General features: G+C 39.3%; 2 protein-coding genes across 4 annotated transcripts; one reads left to right on the top strand and one right to left on the bottom strand.

Annotated features, from left to right (window-relative positions):
- Positions 1-667: 667 nt before the first annotated feature.
- On the top strand, positions 668-3,234 carry LOC139115395 (heparan sulfate glucosamine 3-O-sulfotransferase 1-like). The gene has a single exon (XM_070677479.1). The coding sequence runs from the start codon at positions 748-750 to the stop codon at positions 1,960-1,962; it is 1,215 nt and encodes a 404-aa protein (XP_070533580.1). The 5' UTR covers positions 668-747; the 3' UTR covers positions 1,963-3,234.
- On the bottom strand, positions 2,492-18,574 carry LOC139115394 (uncharacterized). 3 transcript variants are annotated; one of them, XM_070677475.1, is made up of 8 exons: positions 18,440-18,574; positions 14,629-14,839; positions 12,508-12,808; positions 11,361-11,524; positions 9,026-9,075; positions 8,340-8,489; positions 6,667-6,752; positions 2,492-5,460 (listed from the first exon to the last, which is right to left on the bottom strand). In XM_070677475.1, exons 2-8 carry the CDS (start codon positions 14,805-14,807, stop codon positions 3,811-3,813), a joined length of 2,580 nt encoding a protein of 859 aa, XP_070533576.1. In that variant the 5' UTR covers positions 14,808-14,839; positions 18,440-18,574; the 3' UTR covers positions 2,492-3,810. The 3 variants fall into 3 exon arrangements, with proteins under 3 accessions (XP_070533576.1, XP_070533578.1, XP_070533577.1); XM_070677477.1 differs by lacking the exon at positions 18,440-18,574 and adding an exon at positions 18,175-18,227; XM_070677476.1 differs by lacking the exon at positions 18,440-18,574 and adding an exon at positions 17,936-17,999.
- Positions 18,575-20,732: the final 2,158 nt, after the last annotated feature.

The following is a 20,732-nucleotide window of genomic DNA, read 5'->3' as shown; positions in this document are numbered from 1 at the left end:
AGATTTTCCCAAAATTTTGATAAAAAATTGTAGTCAATGAAAAGTTATATCCTTTTGCTCTAAAATTATCAAAACAATTACAGAAAAATTCATAAAAATTTATAAAATGTTGCACTACAATCTAGATGGGAAAAATTACAGCACTCAAAGGGTTAAGCATAACAGTTAAAGCAGGATATCGATAACACTGTTATTAAGTTACTAACACATACCACAGGACCAGTGAGGATGTTATGTGGTGAGAGCTTACCATGATCATTTTCGAAATCTCATTAAACATATCATATTGCGAAACAAAATCCACATTCAAATCACATAGCATATGATTTCCTCTAAAATTATCAAAACACTAAAATTGATTTGAACAACACTTTGCAGTTTCTGTCTTGCTACCACGCGGTTAATGGATTTGTGATGTTGCCACATGACAGTAAAGACACTTTGAGTTCTCAGCGCCATCGGGGAAGGAGTATATCATTGGCGGAAAATAAGGGTGCACTTTGTGACGTACAAAGTCAACTTGAAAAGATAAAAAAAAATCAATTCAACGAAACTTGAATTGAAACCCGTAAATTCAGTTAACGTACATATGAATCGCATGTCTAAGGGATTACGGATATGTCACGTGATTTATTATATTCTTTCAATCGACTCCCGCAGCCTGCCATACCGGATTAAATACAAAACACTTTACGCCACGACTGCAGTTCAAACATACACACCCGATACAGTCCAGGCTGATGTACAATGAGTGAACGCCCCGCATACCACGCTTTCGTGGCGATCAAGTTGACTGACCTTGGGAACAAGATCGGCAATATCCACCGTTTATGTCGGCCGAGACATTGTTTCCGACCAACCACGTGCGTCTACATTCTCGTCTTCGTGGTAACCACCCTTGTTTTGAGATACATCGACACGCCGAGGGGCGATGGAATAACGAGAAAGCTGCTGGCCGAGCAAACATTGCTTGAAGATTACGGGCAAAATGCTGACGGGTTTAGGGTTGCTGATGATGATGAGAAGCCCTGGGCAGCCAGCATTTCTTCGGAAAAGTATGTGGAAGCACATATCAAACACTCGTGTTATTATCTTGCCAAATGTACCTATTGTTTAAAATTTCCCATGGACGAAGATGACTTAGAAAAGCTTGGATGCAAGAAGCGTCTACCTCAGGCAATTATCGTTGGAGTCCGCAAATGCGGCACTGGGACCGTGTCCAAGCTACTCAACGTCCATCCCCAGCTTGTCTCACCCAGAGATGAGACGCACTACTTTGATTCAGAAAAAGAGCCAGGTTTGGAATGGTATGCCGAGCAAATGCCCCTGTCGTCGCGTTATCAAATGACCATCGAAAAAACTCCGACCTACTATTTCAGACCTGTTGACGCGCCCAGAAGAATTAGAGAGACCATTTCGCCGAACACCAAAATTATAATCATGGTTTGTGACCCCGTGCGTCGTCTCATATCAGACTACATCGAGTATGTCAACAAAACCGATCGCGACTACACTCAGAAGAAAAACATGGCCAACACTGTGGAGGAAACTGTGTTTGAGAGCAACGTGACTAAAAATGTGAAAATATACAACGAAATGGTGGATGTCGGGGTTTATATCAAACACCTTTTCCATTGGCTGGAGTATTTTCCCAGGAAACAAATTCTTTTCATGGACGGCAACAATTTCCGAAATGACCCTGCCGCAGAGATGCGAAAGTTGGAAACATTTCTCGGAGTCACGCATTACTTTCGGAAAGAACATTTTTACTATGACAGTATAAAACAAAACTACTGTGTCTCTTACCCGAAGAGGTTTTGTATGCCTTCTGCCAAGGGGAGACAACATCCTGTTGTAGCTGACTGGGCCTTGCAGAGGCTCTGTCAGTTCTACAAACCTTACGACATCGCGCTCGCTGATCTTTTAGGACAAAATTTGACATGGATCGGCAAAAACTGTTGAGTCGACCCCGTTGAAAGTGCAATGCGTCATAAAGTATAAACTCACAGTAGGACTGATTGTGACGTCAGAAAAAGATAATAATGTTAATGCATTTGACTATACTGAAGGAGCCATTCTGTTATGATAGACAAAACGTGAGGCTCTATTGATGGCCACAAGATGTGACTTCAGTCTATCAAGTGATTCGTCCTTCCCTTCGTGTAATTCCTTGAGTGCATCCTTCAAATGTTGCCGTGACGTCATACAGACGTTCGGTCAAAAGGCCTGTAATCCGTATATCCGCCGGCATCAGCTTGCAAAAGTTTTGACGATATCGTCACCCAATTCATATAAAATCCATACATTATTGGGACCAAAATAATTGAGAATTTTTATCAAATTTTAGATATTTCAGTACCAAGACATCGGCAGTATAGCTCCCCGTGATACTTTACAAAGATGTCGGAGTAATCGCCATTTGCATTCGAAATCTCACGAGACTTTGAAAGCAAGACCTAAGATCTAGGAAATTGCGACTCTTACACACATAAAAGCATAAACATTCAATTTATTCACATTGTCAGAGAAACGTTATATTACATATATACCATTTATCAAAATTATCTTTCGTCACAAAATCAGACTTGTCACTGATGGTTTAAAGCGGCACGATGTACGGGGCGATACGTCCATTTCATTTTGATGGGACACAAAGAAATGTACAGGGCGACATATATCCATATGATTTCATGGGACACAAAGAAAATTGTGAACACATAAATAAATAAATGATGACTTGTTTGACAGTCTGTGCACAGCTTGCAACAAAGTAGAGTTGTAATATTTGATGTAAACGGGTAAAACTCTTGTGGCCTTGTAATAAATGGATGTCAGACTGCCAGGGCGTAAAAATGCAGCATTCTCTTGAGCGCAATCCACTCATCGTTGACCCGAGATGCGGTTATGAGTGAAAACATCTACGAACCAGACATACGAGTATTATCAACGAATAACGCTTTGCTCTACATTCGATTCACATGTACTGAAAATCCACTGTTCCAGTCGATTTTCAAAAAAGTGATTGTTGAGATAAAGTAGTCGAAGCTCCATAAGCTGTAACCTGTGATGTGTTTCATGTATTTTTGTTTAGTTTAGAAAGCATCATTTCTTGTTCTTCTGCAAAAATGAATATCAAAAGCCAATATCAGAGTCCCACTGTTATTGTTGGATGCTGACTTTTAGTCTGAACCAGAATCCATATGTCAACAGTAACATTACATATTTTACACAATGCGTTCTGTTTGTAAGGTTGATTAATTAAGCGATAAACCAAACCAAGCAGCTACGGTATACCACGGGACTTTGGACCAGTTCTCCACATATGTGCACGAGCGATACCGAGTGCAGAGTGGACTGGTCAAAATCGAGTCGTATACCCGTCACTGAGGTGCCTTCATTGCTATTAATCATAACATTAAATGGAATTCTTCTCTATCTGACGCGCATGCCTGTTCAAATCGTGTTATATTGCGAATATAGCACGGTTATTCTCACGTCTCGGCCAATCGGATCGCAGAATCTGCGCCATCAATATACTGGTATGATATAACAGCTTATATTTCAATACATTTTAGGAAGGAGAAGCAGAAAACGCACCTGTTTTCTCGAGAAAAAGAATCTGGTCAAAAGTAAGTTACAGCTACAGACCCTCTAAGTTGAGGTTTTTCGTATGTAAATCATTTCATAGCAATATTGGTCCGGGATGACAAATTGAGAAAATGCGTTGTTAACATCTACTGAAACGATCATATAAAGGACTTGTGACGATTGAGTTATATTCATAAATCTGAATTCTATAGTTTCTGAGTGTCAGTCTGTTTTGAACGGATGGAGTTGCCAACAATTTAAGACCCTGACGTACATTTTATCGACGACTGCGATACTACCGTTTCCGGTCGCAGCGACTCCCTGTGGCTTCGACAGCTTTTTGTCTCCGTGACAACGCTTGATGCGGGCCTTCAGTTCTCCGTCAACGTCGTAGACCCAAACATATCCGAGTTTATCATCGGCAACGAACAGGTTGTTGGAATTATCAATAGCGATCCCGGTGATGGACGGAAATTTCTGCTTGTCCTGAATGCAGTTGAGAGGTGCGCCCTCAGTGTTCAGGATCTGAATCCTGAAATTTCTACAATCTGCCACGAAGAGGTTGCCCTGCCTATCAATTGCAATGAAACTTGGCGACTTAAACTGCCCTGGAGCGCTTCCCTGTTTGCCTATGACCCTCTCGACGTTTCCCTCTCTTAAAACTACGATGCAATGAGATTTGTTGCCAATAACGAAGACAAGTGATTGGTCGTTTTGGACAATGCCCCACGGGCCACGTAGACGCTCTGAGCGATATTGGCCAATCGTATCAACTGTTGACACAGATATTTCGAAAACCGAGTCGCTAGCGAAGTCCGACACGATTATATTGCAGCCATCGCGTGATATCGTCACGTCTCGGGGATCAAAATACACTTTCTTCGTAGACCTGCGGTCAGAGTTGTCTCTTGGAAATCTCCATGAAAAATCTTTCACCAGAGAGAAACCCTGTAATCTATGATTTCCAGGGTCGCAGACGAACACAACGTCATCAGGGGACACTGCCATGCCGCGAGGAGTACGAATGTCATATTTTGGTGACGCTGAGTTGCTGACTTTGCATTTCAGTTCTGGTTCGTACGCACTTGCATTTGATTTCATTGATGTGAGGTTAGGCATTGAAGTGGACGTGTTTGAACGTTTTCGGGCGATGGACAGACTCTCGCCACTCCAAGACAGCTGGTTTAGCTCCTCCGAGTCCCGAGTTTTCCTTCCGCCCTCTTCAAACGTATAGGCACTCTGCGTTCTTGACAATGACCTACTATTGCCAAACCACGACGTCCTTTTCTGAAATTTCTTAGTTTTTTTGCTTTCATCGTTTGGTACAAACCGACGAAAGACTGGTTTTTCTTTTGATGGTTTCTTCTTGCTTTCGAACCGAACAGTCTGAGTATCCCTGGAACTGGCGCGATCCACAGTATGGTCCACTTCAACAAGATTAATGTTTTCCGTGTCTGCAACATCGAGGAGCTCACCGGCGCTCGCCGTTCTCTTTCTGGTTAATTTCTGTTCGACTTGAACGGAATCGTCCAGGGCTAGGAGGCCTTCCAGTACTTTATAAAGATCTGCTGTTGTAGGTTTGCCAACAGATGCACCGGTTGCATTTGATTGTCCCTCCATTTCTACCAGTTGACTACTTTTATCGCTAGAGTGGTTCTCGTGATTTTGTATCGTATCATTCACGGTGGCATTGTCATCCGACGAAGCTGGTTTCTCGTTCCTAACCTCACCCACGAGCGCTCTGGAATCAACAGAGCCTGTTCGGTCGTCTGCCCCGGACAAAGTCACACCTTCAACAATCCCATCATCACACCGCGCATCAAGGTCTTCTACGATGACGTCATCGATACCTGCTCTGGGTGATGGGCGGTCCTGTGTAAGAGATAGGTCCTCTTAATGTTTACATATTGTCGATAGATTACAGCCATTAATTTGAAATGCAAAACTAGCCTGACACTTGACCAAAGTTTCCACAGTGATAACATTTCTTTTTTGTACCGCTATCGCAGTAGCTTCTCAGTTTAATATTAATCTACTAGAATGAAATCGTTTTTCCGAGCAGAAAAGAAGCATTTTTGGACAAAGGTCGGACAGAACAGGATACTGTTGCTAAGATTCTAGTGGTGAGACAAAACACGTCGCGAGTATGTTTATCTTTGCGGAGTGGTAAATTTTCTAATGATTCTGAGATCTTTAATACCAGGGCTGTAAAGAGTTGAACCTATAAAATCGGCTTACGTTCCGTAGAAAATTATTCTCCAATTTTGAACCACTGCTTAAAGGGAGGGGATCGTCGGAACTCTGCTCAAAGGTCGCCAGGGACCCCTACGACCGATGTCAACACTGTATCGATCTAGGGTACGTTGGCGATTGATAAAAGTTAAAACATGTTTGTTAACGATGAATATCCTAAAATTTAAATGTTGCAGCTATGTTGACCTGATGCATATAGATATCATGCATGAAATACATTGTTTATAAACAGGAAAGTCGCACATGCGCAGCTCCGACGACTTTCTTCCTAAAATTCACTGGAATCATACTTAAGGGACAGAAATAATATATTTCCAGGGCAACATGGACGATATCGTTTGCAGACGACAGCCCCGTTTTCAAACAACACTGATACATATTGGTGAATTTTCGCAGTGATTCAAAATTGACGAAGAGTTCTCGGCGGAACGTCTGCCGATTTGGTTACGGCTTTACCCTGGACAGTTACATGTAGAACAACAGAGTACAATTCCGTTAAATCAGGGTTCAAAAGTCTACAGTTTGGCCAAAATACTGGCGTCAAAACTCTACATTTGCGACAAAATAGTGGGTCAAAAAACACGGATCAAAATGGTACAGTTTATCGACATTTCTTTGGTCAAAAGTCCACATCAAGGCGCAAAAGGAGGGCCTAAAACAAGATACATTTGTGTATACGTAAACCTCCCCACAGTAGCGTCTGGCTTTGATCAGAATTCTGAGTTCAAACACGACTGCATTCTCGCCAAAGATAACACCATCAACACACTATTCACACCTGTGAGTTGCAACAACATTTGACACCGTGACCATCGAAACACCTACCAGTATCTCACGGACTTGGAGCACCGCTTCTTCGATCAGATGTTCGTAGTTCGCTCGATACTCAGCGTCAATCCGCTTTTGTAAATCTAAAGACAGGGGACAAGGGTTACAACACTTTTACCTATTTATCGGGCAATCACTGATCAATTAAGAAAATGGCCAGCGCGAAATTGATATCCGTGTAAGCGTTTACGAAAAGCGCAGTATGCAATATAGTCAAACAAATATGCTTTGTGTTCAAGAAATGCAATGTCGTGTAATAAAAGACCGAGTTTACGAATGCGCCCTATATCATCACAAAATATTTATCTGCTCCCTCAAACGAGGTTATTTATTCATTCATTACTTCACCTATCCATGCGTTTGTTGACTGACTAAATATCTGTTCATAGGATCCGACAGTACAGATAATTGATGACGGTTAGTGTGTTTACTTTGATATCGAAGAGTATTAACAGGGAAGTCAATTAGCAATCACGTGACTCCTGCATAGGTGTTTTCACAAAGAATAGCTGTATCAGTCTTGGGCTGTATTACAGCGATAGAACTAAAAATGGTTTCCTTGTAAACTCATCAATCATTCTACCAATGTAAATGGCGGAGACAGGTGCAAAACTGGGTCTCACGTGGATACCAAAACCAAACAAATAACACTTTACACTTCGTTAGAAGGAAGCTTGAAAGAAGACACGTAGAATGCGCATGGGGGGGGGGGGCAGATATTCGGACTCTCAAACTTTCACAAAATGTTTTTGGTCGACCACTTGTGGGGGTTCATCTTGAAGCTTGTGGAGTGCATAAAGTTTACACCAGCTTATTTCTGTGAAAATTGGGAATTTTATTTTTCCACTATAGAATTAACACAGAGATGGCGGCCGTTTTCGAATTGGATATTGGGTAATTTGTTTCTCTACTACCGCATTTCGCACGGCACACCCCTATTTTTATTCTTTATTTCGAAAGGGAACGGTTTACCTTTCTTTACTGAAAGTTTTAGGAAAAGTTTGAGACTTTCAATTTCGAGGCGTAGACTACCTTAAATATAAAAGCGGTTCGAGGTTTGTGTTACGTTCAGAACATTTTCAAAAATTCCTATCACACAGTTGCACAGATGCCAAGGTCAAAATAGATCTCCTTTCTTCGTTGATTATATAAAAAAAAAACGGAATAAAATGTTTTAAACAGTTCACAACTTTTAGAAATTTTCGATCCTTCCGAGAACAGTAGAAATAAATATTACATTTGTGGAACAATGTCCCTCAAAAATGAATGTTTTAAATTTATGCTCATGCATTGAAAAAGGGAATTTCCAAAGTATCCTAGTCTACTTTCCCTTTGAAACAAAAATCAGGGACATTCTGAAATATCATTCTCCTTTTCCTTCAGAGACTGAAAAAAATCACCCCCAGTCCGATGGCATGATATTTTAAATCATGAATAGCAATTCTCTATTGCATAAATATTCATATCTAAATAAGAATTAATGTTCAATTTTTCAGTAAAAACGTGACGGTAAGATTTAAGTTTTCTCATTACAAGAATCAAAACGCGTCAGCACAAACTAGTTTACCCTTGGTATATTGTAGGATTCCAGGAAATCGAATATGTGTTCCTGGGACAATACCCTTACACAGAATGCAACTGTTCTTCAAAGTAATGATGTCATCACTTGCCTTGAAACGATGGACGTTTTTCGGGAATTTCATGCCAACATTCTTGCATGATCGACGTCAGGAACGTTGGACAGTCCTCAGGAAGCAAACTGATATCTGGACGGCATCCTTGACATACGGCAAACATCATGTGTTCGACTGTTTGAGCACCTTAGGAAAAAATTAATAACAATTTCAAAATATATGTGCGCACAGAGTCGAGAACGACAAAAAGAGTAAAAATTAGTCACGTGCCTCTCATGCTGATCCAATGAAAAAGAAACACTGAGATGGTTCCAATTATGAATGATTCATGTACAACCAATCATTGTTTGAAAAGTTTGTTAAAAAGAGGAAGACTTCTAAGTTGTTTTGGCGGTAAATGTATTCCGCAAGTAACATTTTACCTTCAAAAGTTCATGACAGTCACGTGATATGACAAAGACCTGTAAAATTAATGATTCACAAGACTTTCCAGAAGTAATCAGTATTTGTACGTCATCGGTTTCTGTGTTAAAATACCGGAACAAGGCTAAATTTCACTATTTACTAGTACACTGATGCTGTTTCAATGAATATCCCAAGTGAAACTTCATGAACAGGCAAGCTCCAACTCTTCGGATCTGTACTGAACATATTGCGATTCGAATGTGACGTGTAACCACAGTCCCTCCACAAAAGACTGTGGTGTAACCATGGTAACTTACTGGGATAACATTCCTTGCCGGTGACCAGTTCCCAGAGTGCAATGCCAAAGCTGAAAAGTAGACGACAAGACCATGTCATACGCAATCCATTAAGTACAATAACATTAATACTATCATGAAGTCTGATGCTATTAATTATCCACCTCACATAATGCAATATAATCAGTATCGGACCGGACGGAACAGGGCAAAACATGTACTCAACATTTGGCTCTGTGAGTACTGAGTTGTGCATACTGTGAAATTTAAATAAGCGTAAGTAATTATAATTTTCGACATCTCTCACTGTAGTGTTATGCGACATATCTAGTCAATTTTTACTAATCTATCATTAAAAGCATGCCGATATAGAAAGTATTTGGCTTGACATTGCAGATCATATTATATTATATTATCCAGTTGTGATTAATCACCCTGTATCCGTATGTGAACACATGATTACAGACTGTGTTAAAAGTCGAATTTGGGGCATTTCAGCATACTTTCAGCAGTAGACCAGAACATTGCAGTTGATACATGAAGCAAATATCGAAATTTTACTGCCCACCGCCCTGACCGGGATTGAACATTGCGTATAGTTGCCAATTTACAGTAAAAGCTTTCTAGATGCCAGATATAAATTATGTACATATGTTTTAAAATAAACTGGCCTTTCAATCGCGCGGATGAGTGGGCTATTGTACGTACCGATGACGTACGGAATGACCAAAAAAATGCTAATTTTGAACATCGAGTAATTCCTATAGTCATCCAAGCACAGAATGTAACATGCTCAGAGATACATCTCTGTTACTGTTAGACTGTTACAAACAAACAAGTAATAGTTGATCCTGACTGAGGTGACATCATCATCTGACCTCGACCTGCAACTAAAACATCTAAGTCAACTGCAACTTCACGATCCATGGAATATATCTTTGAGTTTGTTTCTGTAGAGTATATGTAATTCAACGCATCATACAGTGAGGCCTGCATTTACAGAAACAAATTCGACAAACAATGCAAATATCAACTTCATGTGTTACACTGTTCCCTCCTACAACTCAACCTCAATCCGAAGTCCAGGAGTAAGCACTGCCAAAGGAAGGGTACACACATATAAACAGGGTCTTAGTCCCTCTTTTCGCCTGATTTAGATCATTGAACGATGTAGAAAACGTTCAATATCTAACACAACTTTTGACCAGGCAATAAAACTCTTTGACATATCATCTTTACGAAAATTTACAGTTTTGACAAATGTATTCGGGCAAGAATGTAGATTTTGTCACTTTCAATGACGGGAACTTGTAGTTTTTGATTTATTGTAGTTTGGATTGTCAAGGTAAAACATTACTGTACCAGAAACGGTGGGGGAGGGGGCTAAGAGTCCCCCTCCCCCGGGTCTAAAGGTTGCCCTTCAAGGGAAACTTTGTCAGCAATCGGCAAAATCAACACAACGTCATATCACCAACAACGACCACAACAAAGCATGAATGAAATTCGGTGAAAACTTGACACAGACACTGAACATCGAATTATAAGGAAAAAACCTAAAAAATGATAGAATCTCCAACAATGGATAATTGATCTCTATAAATTACCTTCCATCCATTTCCACGCACTGTTCAAGATTACTAAATCATTATGCTAAAGGAAAATTATATTTTTCAATAGTATTTGCTTTAAATTACCCATTTCGCCCTGGACAATCTTTTATTTTTGATTATCACATCTTAATATGTTCACTTGTAATTATAATTACTATCCATTGTTATGTAGGTCATTTCCCCCACACTCATCATGACCTGAGTTCAATTAGTCTAGAACATTCTCAAGGTCACTGCCCTTGATGACCTCACAACCTTGAATTCAATTAGTCATGTTTGGAATGTTCTGGAATGTTGATTAGTTGTGTAAGGGAGATAATTTTAGAACAGTAATTAGCATGTCAATAAAAGTTCTAGATTGTTCTTATATGCCTTTATAAAAGGGACGTGCTCAGCTTCCAGTCAGACTTTTGGGATCGTGTCTCTTGTGTGTTACTAAACTCCAGCAGTAGTCATTCTCAAGACCTTTCAAGACCTTCACTGCCAACGCTGGATTTATACTGTGGACTTTGTGCAGTTTCAAGCCTGCAAGCCAAAGGACTGTTCATTCATCCGACTGACTGTTACAACTCTGAGACTGGAGCTCTGCCGTCCCCAGCTGAGATAAGTAGTCTGTACACTTTTAAAGCTTGTACTCTATCCCTGACTTAGCAATTAGTTTTATTTTCGTAATAAATTTTGTTTAAACGTTAACTGCTGAGTTCACCCTTTTGTTCGTTTTTCTCTGCACGTAACACCATGTGTACCTGTAAATATCATAGGATTTATTCATCTGTTTATTAGGATCCATAATATACTCCGGAGGAACGATACTCATGTTTCTTGAGGGTAGACTCCTTCTGTTGTTGTTGACGGGACTGTCTTGCCTTGTGATTTGCGATTTGAGTGACGTCATACCGTAGTCGCTTACCTGCGCAAAAATTACGATTTTCAGAGTTAGATGGTGACTATTCTGACCTAAAATCTCGCAACTGTTAATACACTATTGTCAACGGTGTCATTCTGAGTTCACAGTGAAATTGTAAGACTCAACAAAGGCACGTTTTGTTCACAAGGCCGAAGTATTTAAAAGCCTTTCTTTTGTGTCCCCAACCGCGTAGGTTTTGGAGATTTTCATGAAAAATACAACAGTACAAGTATTTCAATACAATAAGACTTTACCACTCACCCTTTCTGCATACACATTTTTGTTCACACAAATTTTGTGAAATATAGAATGCCAGCATTCTTGGAATATGTAATATTGTAGTGTAAATAGTGCAAATTATAAAGGTGAAGTAGAAGTTTCTGCTTTGATTCTTGAATAGGTACTCATATTACGTGCAAGCAATCAAGTAAACATAAAGCTTGCTGGTGCAAACTGGATTGTCCCTAACTGTTTTTGATACGCAACTACCCGCTTACCTTTGGGACGCAAAACAAAGACTTTAATTATTCTGGTGTAAAATTGTTGTGTCAAAATGTAACATGTATGCGAAGGCAGGTAGATACACTCTCTGATGATAGTACACTTAAATATGCAAATTATGTCGATGATTTGTTTGGAAACGTACGCATAGAAAAGTAATCAACACTTATTTTTTTTTTAAAATAGATCCAAATGATGCTGTGAATTGCTAGGAACGTTACGTTGATTTGAACTGATGGCAGCATAGAAAAGTCATTTAAATTTAAATTTCTCTTAATAAATCACATATTTTACATTATGTATTACACCTTATTTACATTAAAGACCTCCTTGCTAGGATCAGCTCAAGGGTTATTAACCTTTGTAAAGCAATTCTATGATTAATTTACGTGAAAACCTTTATAAAATCAACAAAGTGTTTCTATGATTGAATTATGATGTATAGAGGGCGCAAAAATGAATCAGTAAGGTCACAATTTACATACCTTGGCGTGAAACTCGTCATCAATCAGAATATTGTCACTTTTCAAACTTCCGTGAATGACTTGATGTCGATGGAGGAACGCCATAGCATTCACTACCTCGGCGATTAGACGGTATTGCAATGGCCATGGAGTCACGTGATTGCATTTACTTTGAAACTGTCTCAACGATCCATGTGTTACAAACTCTGTCACGATAGATCGATTTCCGGGTTCTTTAATTATCCCGTGCATCTTCAGCAGATGGTTCGTGGTCGCCATGGCAATCAGTGACGTCACCTCTCTTTCGACTTTCAGCGACTCTCTTCAGGATAAGAAGAAAACAAAGACGTATGGTGCACATCAAAGCTCGGTTCAAGATGTTTCTTTTATGCATAGATGAGTCGGGAGCATTCGTTGCTAGGCAACATAGCATAGAGCATTTGAAGACATCAAAATGATTTTGAAGAGCTGCATCTGGGGATCACTTCAATTCATTGCGTATCGTTGCAGAGCACTGCGGCAGTAACCGCTCGAAATTCATAATACATACACAAGTGTCATTCACGTTAACACGTCGCAAGATTTTATCGCATTTTGAAGATTTGCTGGTGCTTGTAACCTGCAAGGCTGTAGCTTATGTAACCGATACGGTACAGAGGAAAAAGACAAATACCATGCTTCACTGTTTTCATTAGATTTAACGTAGCGCTGAATTCCAAACTTTACGCAATGTACGGAGTTTACATTCGTATCACTTCACGTGTATATTGCACAGAGCTTCCACGCATACAATGTAATGTATCAAGTTGTCGCGAGAGTTGACATGCATGAGAGAGGATACGTTTGATGTTTGATAGTACTCATACCCGACAACTTAAATGATAACGGTGCAGATCATTGTACGGTTAATGATATAATTATTATCATTCCTTTCACAATAACATTTTATCGGATTGTACAATGGAAAATGTAATAAAATTGGGTTTTGTAACAAAGGGGTAAGATATTGAATCACGATGAAGTTGTTTAATTCTTCATTTTTGAATTTTCAAGTATTCTTCGGACCTCATATCAATATCAACGCTTTTGTTTGTGTTTCCCGACTGTTGATGGCCAGGTGGAAGTGACATTTTCGATTCTGTCACGAACACGCGGTTGTTTCATTCATTTCCCATAAACAGCCTATTATTAAATATTCAGCCATCTAGATAAAATAAACGACCTTTCACATAGAAATAACATTTTCAATTGCAGCGAAATTATTTGTGAATACTGAAAAATTTAAAGGGTCAATATACTGTTTTAATCCCCTTTTCTTATCCTCAGGTCGGCCAACAGATCCGATCAGAATACATCTTGAAGGGTCAGTAATTTTAATATTTTTTTAAATGATTTTTAAAACTACTTTTTGTTCTTATTGTCAGCTACGGTTTCTTGTTCAAAACAATATTTAGCCTGTCAAAGTTTACTCAGCCCGTACATGAGTAGACTGCATCATTATTGTTAGAAATACCTGAAGTGAAATCTGGTCCGGACCAGAATTGAAATGTAAACAATAACCGGGCAGGTTACATGTATATACACTGTGCTGACAAACTAGTAGTAGTTGCTTCCAATTGTTTTAGAGGGTAAAACAAGAACTTACAACTGACTTAAAAAACAAAAACAGTGAAACCGTCATCAACAGTTACTACTGTCCCTTTAATCAAATAAATGTCGGCTTAAGATAAGAGACACGGAGCATGTACGTCATAGCACTGATAAACAGACTGTTCACGAGCGATTTGTTGTGTTTTCCACTTGTTTGTAGTGTCATTTGTCCTCTAGTAAGGGGCCGACCATTAGATCACGGGGGGGGGGGTCAGAACGCCGACATGCATATCCACATTTTGCATGGCATGTATCTATTTTTCGCCAATTTCCTAACCCTTTTCGCGAGATCTCTCTCTTAATTTTCTTCAGAAGCGGCGTGGCTGCAAAGTTCAAAATGTTACTCGTCCATCCTCTTCCCCTATATGGTCGGCCCCTTAATCCCTCGCAATTACAACTCTCACTTCACTAGTTCTACTGAATAAATTGTTTTGACTTCCAGAAGCAAGGCAAGCAGACAGATCTATCTACAGTCACTTTATTGACACTTACTTTTCATCTGTCGGTACAGTCCGTACCATAACCAATCCAAAATCTCGATGTTTACCCTGAAACAACTCGCCATAGTTACTAGGACCAATGTACCTGATTCGCTGAACATCATAAGCATCGATAAAGACGGAACTGACGTCATCGCTGTCTTCTCCGTGTATTGCTGTCATGGTTACCATCCATTCATTTGCTTCCGACAGACAGATCTAGACTATAGAGAGACACAAGAAAAAAACAAACAAACAAACAAACACACAAAATCATTCTTTTTGCGGTTGTGTAAGGGGCACAAGGAAAATTAACGAAAGATCAATGATTTTATCTATACAATGATAAAAATAGTTGGTATTTGTATACATTGCTTGCAGTAAATATTTACATTTTAAGAACTTTTGTTCTAATCCACCTTTACAATTACTGGTCATACACCACTTGAATCACAATATATTCTTCGCGCCATATTTGTACAGCGGCCAGCAGTACTCGATTTATCATTGAGGTAGGTTTGCTAGATGCTGTTGTATCTTCAGTTTCCTCCCGTCAAAATTAATTACGCAAAATATAGTTATTAAGGCACCCACACATTTCCTTACAACTCTATTACTTTTTCATTTGTAGGTATTTTCAGTATCTTGTCTTGTGTTTGTGAAATTTCTTGTTTAACTGCCAAAGTCGTGTCGAAATATTTACCGTTTAACTTGTCAACACAGCCTCCATATTTGTAATGTTCTATGACAGTGTTATTGTTGACATTGAAGTCTAGTCTGATAATTCATTTGTCAACAATAGTACTAGATAATGTTCACACTGAATTCAAGCGTGTTTCAACGCGCATACGAGAAACGCACAAACGTACAAACCTGTTTTGCAGGATGAAAATAATCATAAAATTTACGAAAAATTACAGCTACACCAGATTTACACTAGGCACAAACATTTGCCTTTCCCGTAACCAACTTGAACTTTCTAGATAACATAATGTGAACATAATATTTGTACTGGAGAATATTATTGGCCACATCTAACACACAGTAGAAATCAGTGAAAAAGTCTGAAGATGGCTTTCATAGAGAACAAAGTCAAACATACCCCTAAGATAATGTTGAATTGTACTATGGCTTATAATCAACCGACTATTCCCCGAAGTCTTGTTTCAGGGGTCGAGAATGAATTACCGTATGGAGATGAAATACCTTGAGGGTTGTACTATATGAATACACAGAGTGCAATGTTTTAAAATACGAAGTTCTTTGTTAATTGGGACAAAACACGACAGCAGTAATTGAAGAAAGACTGATAAATGTGAAAATTGAAGTTTGATTCAAGCTTCAATCCTCTGACTCAGTTGGAATGAACACAGATCGACAAAGGTTTGAAAAATCTTAACATAAAAATCCTTGTAAGGCATAACTTAGATTTCGACAAACAGGGCAAATTACTGACCTTTCTGTGTAAAATAATTGTTTATTGTCAAAAGTTAGGACAATAGTGAGTCACTGTGGGCTTTAGTGAGTTGAAGTGTCGTAGGTCAGTTTGTTTGCGAATGAATGAGAGACTCAAACTCATTTTGCCAAAGTTAGGCTACGGAGACGGAAGTTCAATAAGTTCACTCCGGGGGCGTTCTCAAACGCCCAGGACCACTCTGAAACATAATCAGCTACACTGAGGCGAAATTTTTGCTTTCGGTTTGTCAGTTGTGAAACATTTTGTCAAAAGGCGAAACAATAAAACAGATTTTATAACCTGTTAAGTGCTTGTCCGCCTAATTTGCAGGCTGTTATATGCGTCATTTTAGAGTTAATTTATCCGACGATGTAGCCAATATTGACGATGTAGGCGTGAATAAATATTTAATAGGTAAATGTTCATGATCCAGCCGAGCAAAGTTTAATGTAGACGCTGTTTCGTGACACAAGATAACATAATTAGAAAACTTGGCTAGACGTCAATTTAAACCACTACGTACAATTCATTAAGGATTATAACAATGTATGATTTTTGTCATTTTTTTACTATCCTATCCTCATGTGTTTATTATAAGCATATTTTCCCGTTTCCATATACTAAGTAGATAATATGGTAGAGAGATTGGGCAATAACAGTTACCTGTCATTGTGCCTTATAAAGTGTCAGCTAAAGGTTTACGGATAATTTGAAAGGCTAAAAATGTTTAAAGACATAATGATGTTTAATATTTAATACTTAGCGTCCATGGCGGCCCGTCGTTTATTATATAGCCACATCTGGTTATGACAGAACCGCAATAGGATCAGCTGTGATGGACTGTTCTCTCACCCAACACCGTCAGGTGTGTCCTCCGGGTGATTTTTTTTCCAGAAATTTTGAGTAATTATGACCCTGAACTGCTTTGATTAATGGCATTAACACAGTAATATTATCAGAGACCGTGACCTATGGAAACCTATCACTGCAATATCAATCGAAAATTATATTGCCCGCGCTAAGTGTTGTTAATGCATTGGCAAATAATTGGCAAATAATTCGATCCGAAGTTGAACATGACCACTTGATCACTACACAAATTTAGACTCACACCCGACACGGCATTATTTATAGCGAGCCACAAATAAAATGGCAGATCGTAAGCTCGAACACTGAGCCAGCGCCCGTTAAATGGAGATGTACGACTTGTCGCCATGGTAACGTAAACATTGTAATAAATAGAAGCTTGCGACTGAACGAACGGCTGCATTTACGGTTTCCGTGAAGAAGTAGACTTCACAATAGCCTTCTTTATTACTGGAAGACTATGGGATTTTTATTTTCGGAGTACTATTCGGGTTCACTGAAGCCGTTTCAGATCCGTTTCAGTCTCAACGGCGCACTGAAGTCATAAATATATTGTCATTGCATGTTAATTATTTTTTGGGGTCACGTTTTGTTCCCTCAACGCGATGTCACGGAATGAATGGAAGGCAGAAAGAATAGAGCATGTACCAGCACGTCTGAATCAATACAATTCAATCGTTTGCAGGGCATAACCAGATTTCTTGATTTATCCCCGTATTAAAACGTGCGCGAACAACGAGTTGGTGCGAATGAGTCTCGAGTAGACGTCGACTACTGTGAAAAGCTTACGCAAGCTCGTTTCTACGAATGCGGATCATTCTTAAACCGAACACCTTGCAGGCTGACAGAGCGACAGGTGGCCATCTTGGCATTGCGTGGCTAGAGATTACATAGTTACAAGGTTTTTTAAAGTGTATTTCATAGTGGCACGTGTTGTGGCTGAGGTACTCAAATAATGCGTATGCAGCACAGCATAGTGAAGGTTTGGCTACTTTACCTGTTTGCTTGTACACAGCAAAATGGACGAACCTACGTTGAAAACGTAACGTGAAATAGGGCACACTCATACCCGTGACGATCACAACAAAGGTGCTTGTGACAATGACTATACGTCATGAGCTTTTGTTAAATTTCTGGTTGAAGACACTTAAATTGTGTTTGCCAACAAATGAATGGAATTTTTCTCCAAGATGAAATCCTTTCAGAGGGGTCGAGAGTAAGAGGTTAATACGGTACCTTTCTAGCTCCATGATCAGAGCAACCATGTCACATATGCCAGTGCGCCACATGACAAAAACAAACAGGTCAACTATTCATTAAGGGGTTAAAGGGCTATACTAGTAATCGACGACGCGATTACCGTATCCCAGACTGTTTAGGATATGAACAAGCTAATAATGTGCTTTGCCTACTGAGTTTGAGAACCCACAACGGTCCAAATCATCGCGTACAACGTACACATGAATTAAGCATAAAATAAAACAAGATATCTCGCACTTACGTATACTTTAAGTAGGCTTGAGGTAGCAGTGCATTCATTGCGTGGCGTACGACACGTCACTGACGCCGAAGTTCTGACCCAACAGGTATTCAGGTCGACATTCCAAATAACAACACGAGGGGCGTCCTAGAAATATCAGAAACCTTCGAGCTTCTTGGCAGACGGTTCAATGAACTTTGACATTAAGTGTGACATGAGAAACCATGCATTATCTGGTAATTTTGTTGTTGTTTTTTATCTGAGCCTGTTCTCATTGACTTTAAAACAGCTAACACGAAAATGCAATGTGTTCTGACATAAACCTGGTCATGAGGTGCCTCCTCTCGTTTAAAACAATCCGAATGGCAACTTAATCAAGCCAGTGACTAAAATAGGGCGCCGCCAGAGTCAAAAGGCTGCGTGTGCAGAACTCACGTTGAGATCACAGCTCACGAAATGCAGTAACGCGTTAATGTTTATACCGACTACATTCTATTTACAAATTTGAATAATTCCATGTGAAAAGAGTTCATCATTTCACAAATTTGGACCAATTTCATGATTTGCTGATTTACAATAAGAAATAAATCAAACTTCTCGATTATAGAATCTATCCCAATGTCAATAGCAACACTGCCATGGACGAGAGGAAATATGGTGGGGGAGGGAGGGGGGGGGGGCTTTCCTACGGACTAATGTAAGTGCGATGCAGATGCCAGCATTAACAGAGAATAAATAAATAACTTTTTTCAGGATCAAGGTACGTGTTCAATAACTTGGATTACAATTTCCAATGACTTGTAATTCATCGTGATTTATCAGAATTAAACAGATGATATGACAATGCCTAATTTAAATATCTGCATAAAAACGAAGGAACGTCGACTAGAAAAGCACACACAATTTCATCTTTGCCGAAATGCAAATTTAAATTCACCATGCGCCCACCGTACGGAGTCACAGTTTCTGCATATAGTAGTAGAAACGTAAATCATTTGCAAAGCGACGATTTCATTTTGATTAATAACTCGAATGTAAACATATATCATGATAGATTTCAATGGAACGTGTTAATGGCTGACTAACATGTCTCGTCTAGAGGGCAAAACGAGAACAGCACACGCGAGATGTTTGCATTACCTTGGTAACGGCACACTTACGATTAGTATTAGAAAGACAGGACTCGGGACAGAGCGGAAACTCCAAAGGCGTAGCTGGGTTTGCTAGTTCTAAGAGTGTTCACTCGTGTATACGGATCGACTGAAAAACACATCGGAGACAAAAATCACATGTTTTCACCTTTAGGGCGATACTGCCGATAGCTATTGATAGCGTAACTAGATGGCTGTGTTGTCATGGATACTGGAAGAGGCTTCAATGTTATCGACAAGCATGGTCCGATCGATCATGATCAGTAGCAACCTCTGCGTTACATAACGCTCACTGCATATATACATAACAAAATTAACACAAACAATGAGAAATAGACACTGGTCTATATACAGAAGACAATAGGAGAGAACATTCAGTTCATCATCTAAATTTTATATAACCATTAAGGGTGGAACTATTAGAAGTAATCTTCACCATTGTAACGTATTTTCTGAAGTGTAAATTAGCTGTAGCTCTCAAAGTGCAGTAGATGTAACTTTTGATTATTTTTTAAAACTATTTTTGCGCTTGTGTGTCAATCACTGTTTCTTGTTCTACTCCCAAAAGCATGTTCAGATACACAGTGTTCAGCGTGTCGACTAAGCCTGTACATTTGTAGACTGAATTGTTGACAAATGAATTCTAATGCGAACTACAAATCAAATGTACTCAATAGTATCAGTCCTCTTTACATGCGAAGACGCTGTACGATATGTGCTGTCATTAAAAAACAATGTATAAAAAAACCCCCAAAATCGACAGGATGCCTCGCTCCCTTTCAGCTGCTTCTCCCATTAAACCTGATAGCAAAGAGAAGAAAAAACAACACGGAATATGCAAGCGCGAACTACATTCAGTTCTTCATATATGTTTTATAAACCATGGAGAGTGATATTTACAATATGGACGGTGAAAAGTAACCCTCCCTGTGGTTGCGTTTATTCTTAAGAGTAAAATAATTTATAGCGTTTTGAGAAGTTTCCCGCTCCCTTTCAGCTGCTTCGATTCTCTCACCGAAGAGACAGGAAATTATATGACAAATGTTTGCATACTTTTACTATTGACACTTTAATACACTAGCATTATGATTAGTTGCACCAGATACACGACCAGTAGCTGTAACATTCGATGTCGTTTCTACCATTTTTCCAACAAAACGAAT

Source organism: Ptychodera flava, chromosome 17 (assembly GCF_041260155.1).
Source record: "Ptychodera flava strain L36383 chromosome 17, AS_Pfla_20210202, whole genome shotgun sequence".
In the NCBI taxonomy this organism is placed as follows: Eukaryota; Metazoa; Hemichordata; class Enteropneusta; family Ptychoderidae; genus Ptychodera; species Ptychodera flava.
Note: the sequence above shows the minus strand (reverse complement) of the source record. Positions and strands in the feature narration are given on the sequence as shown.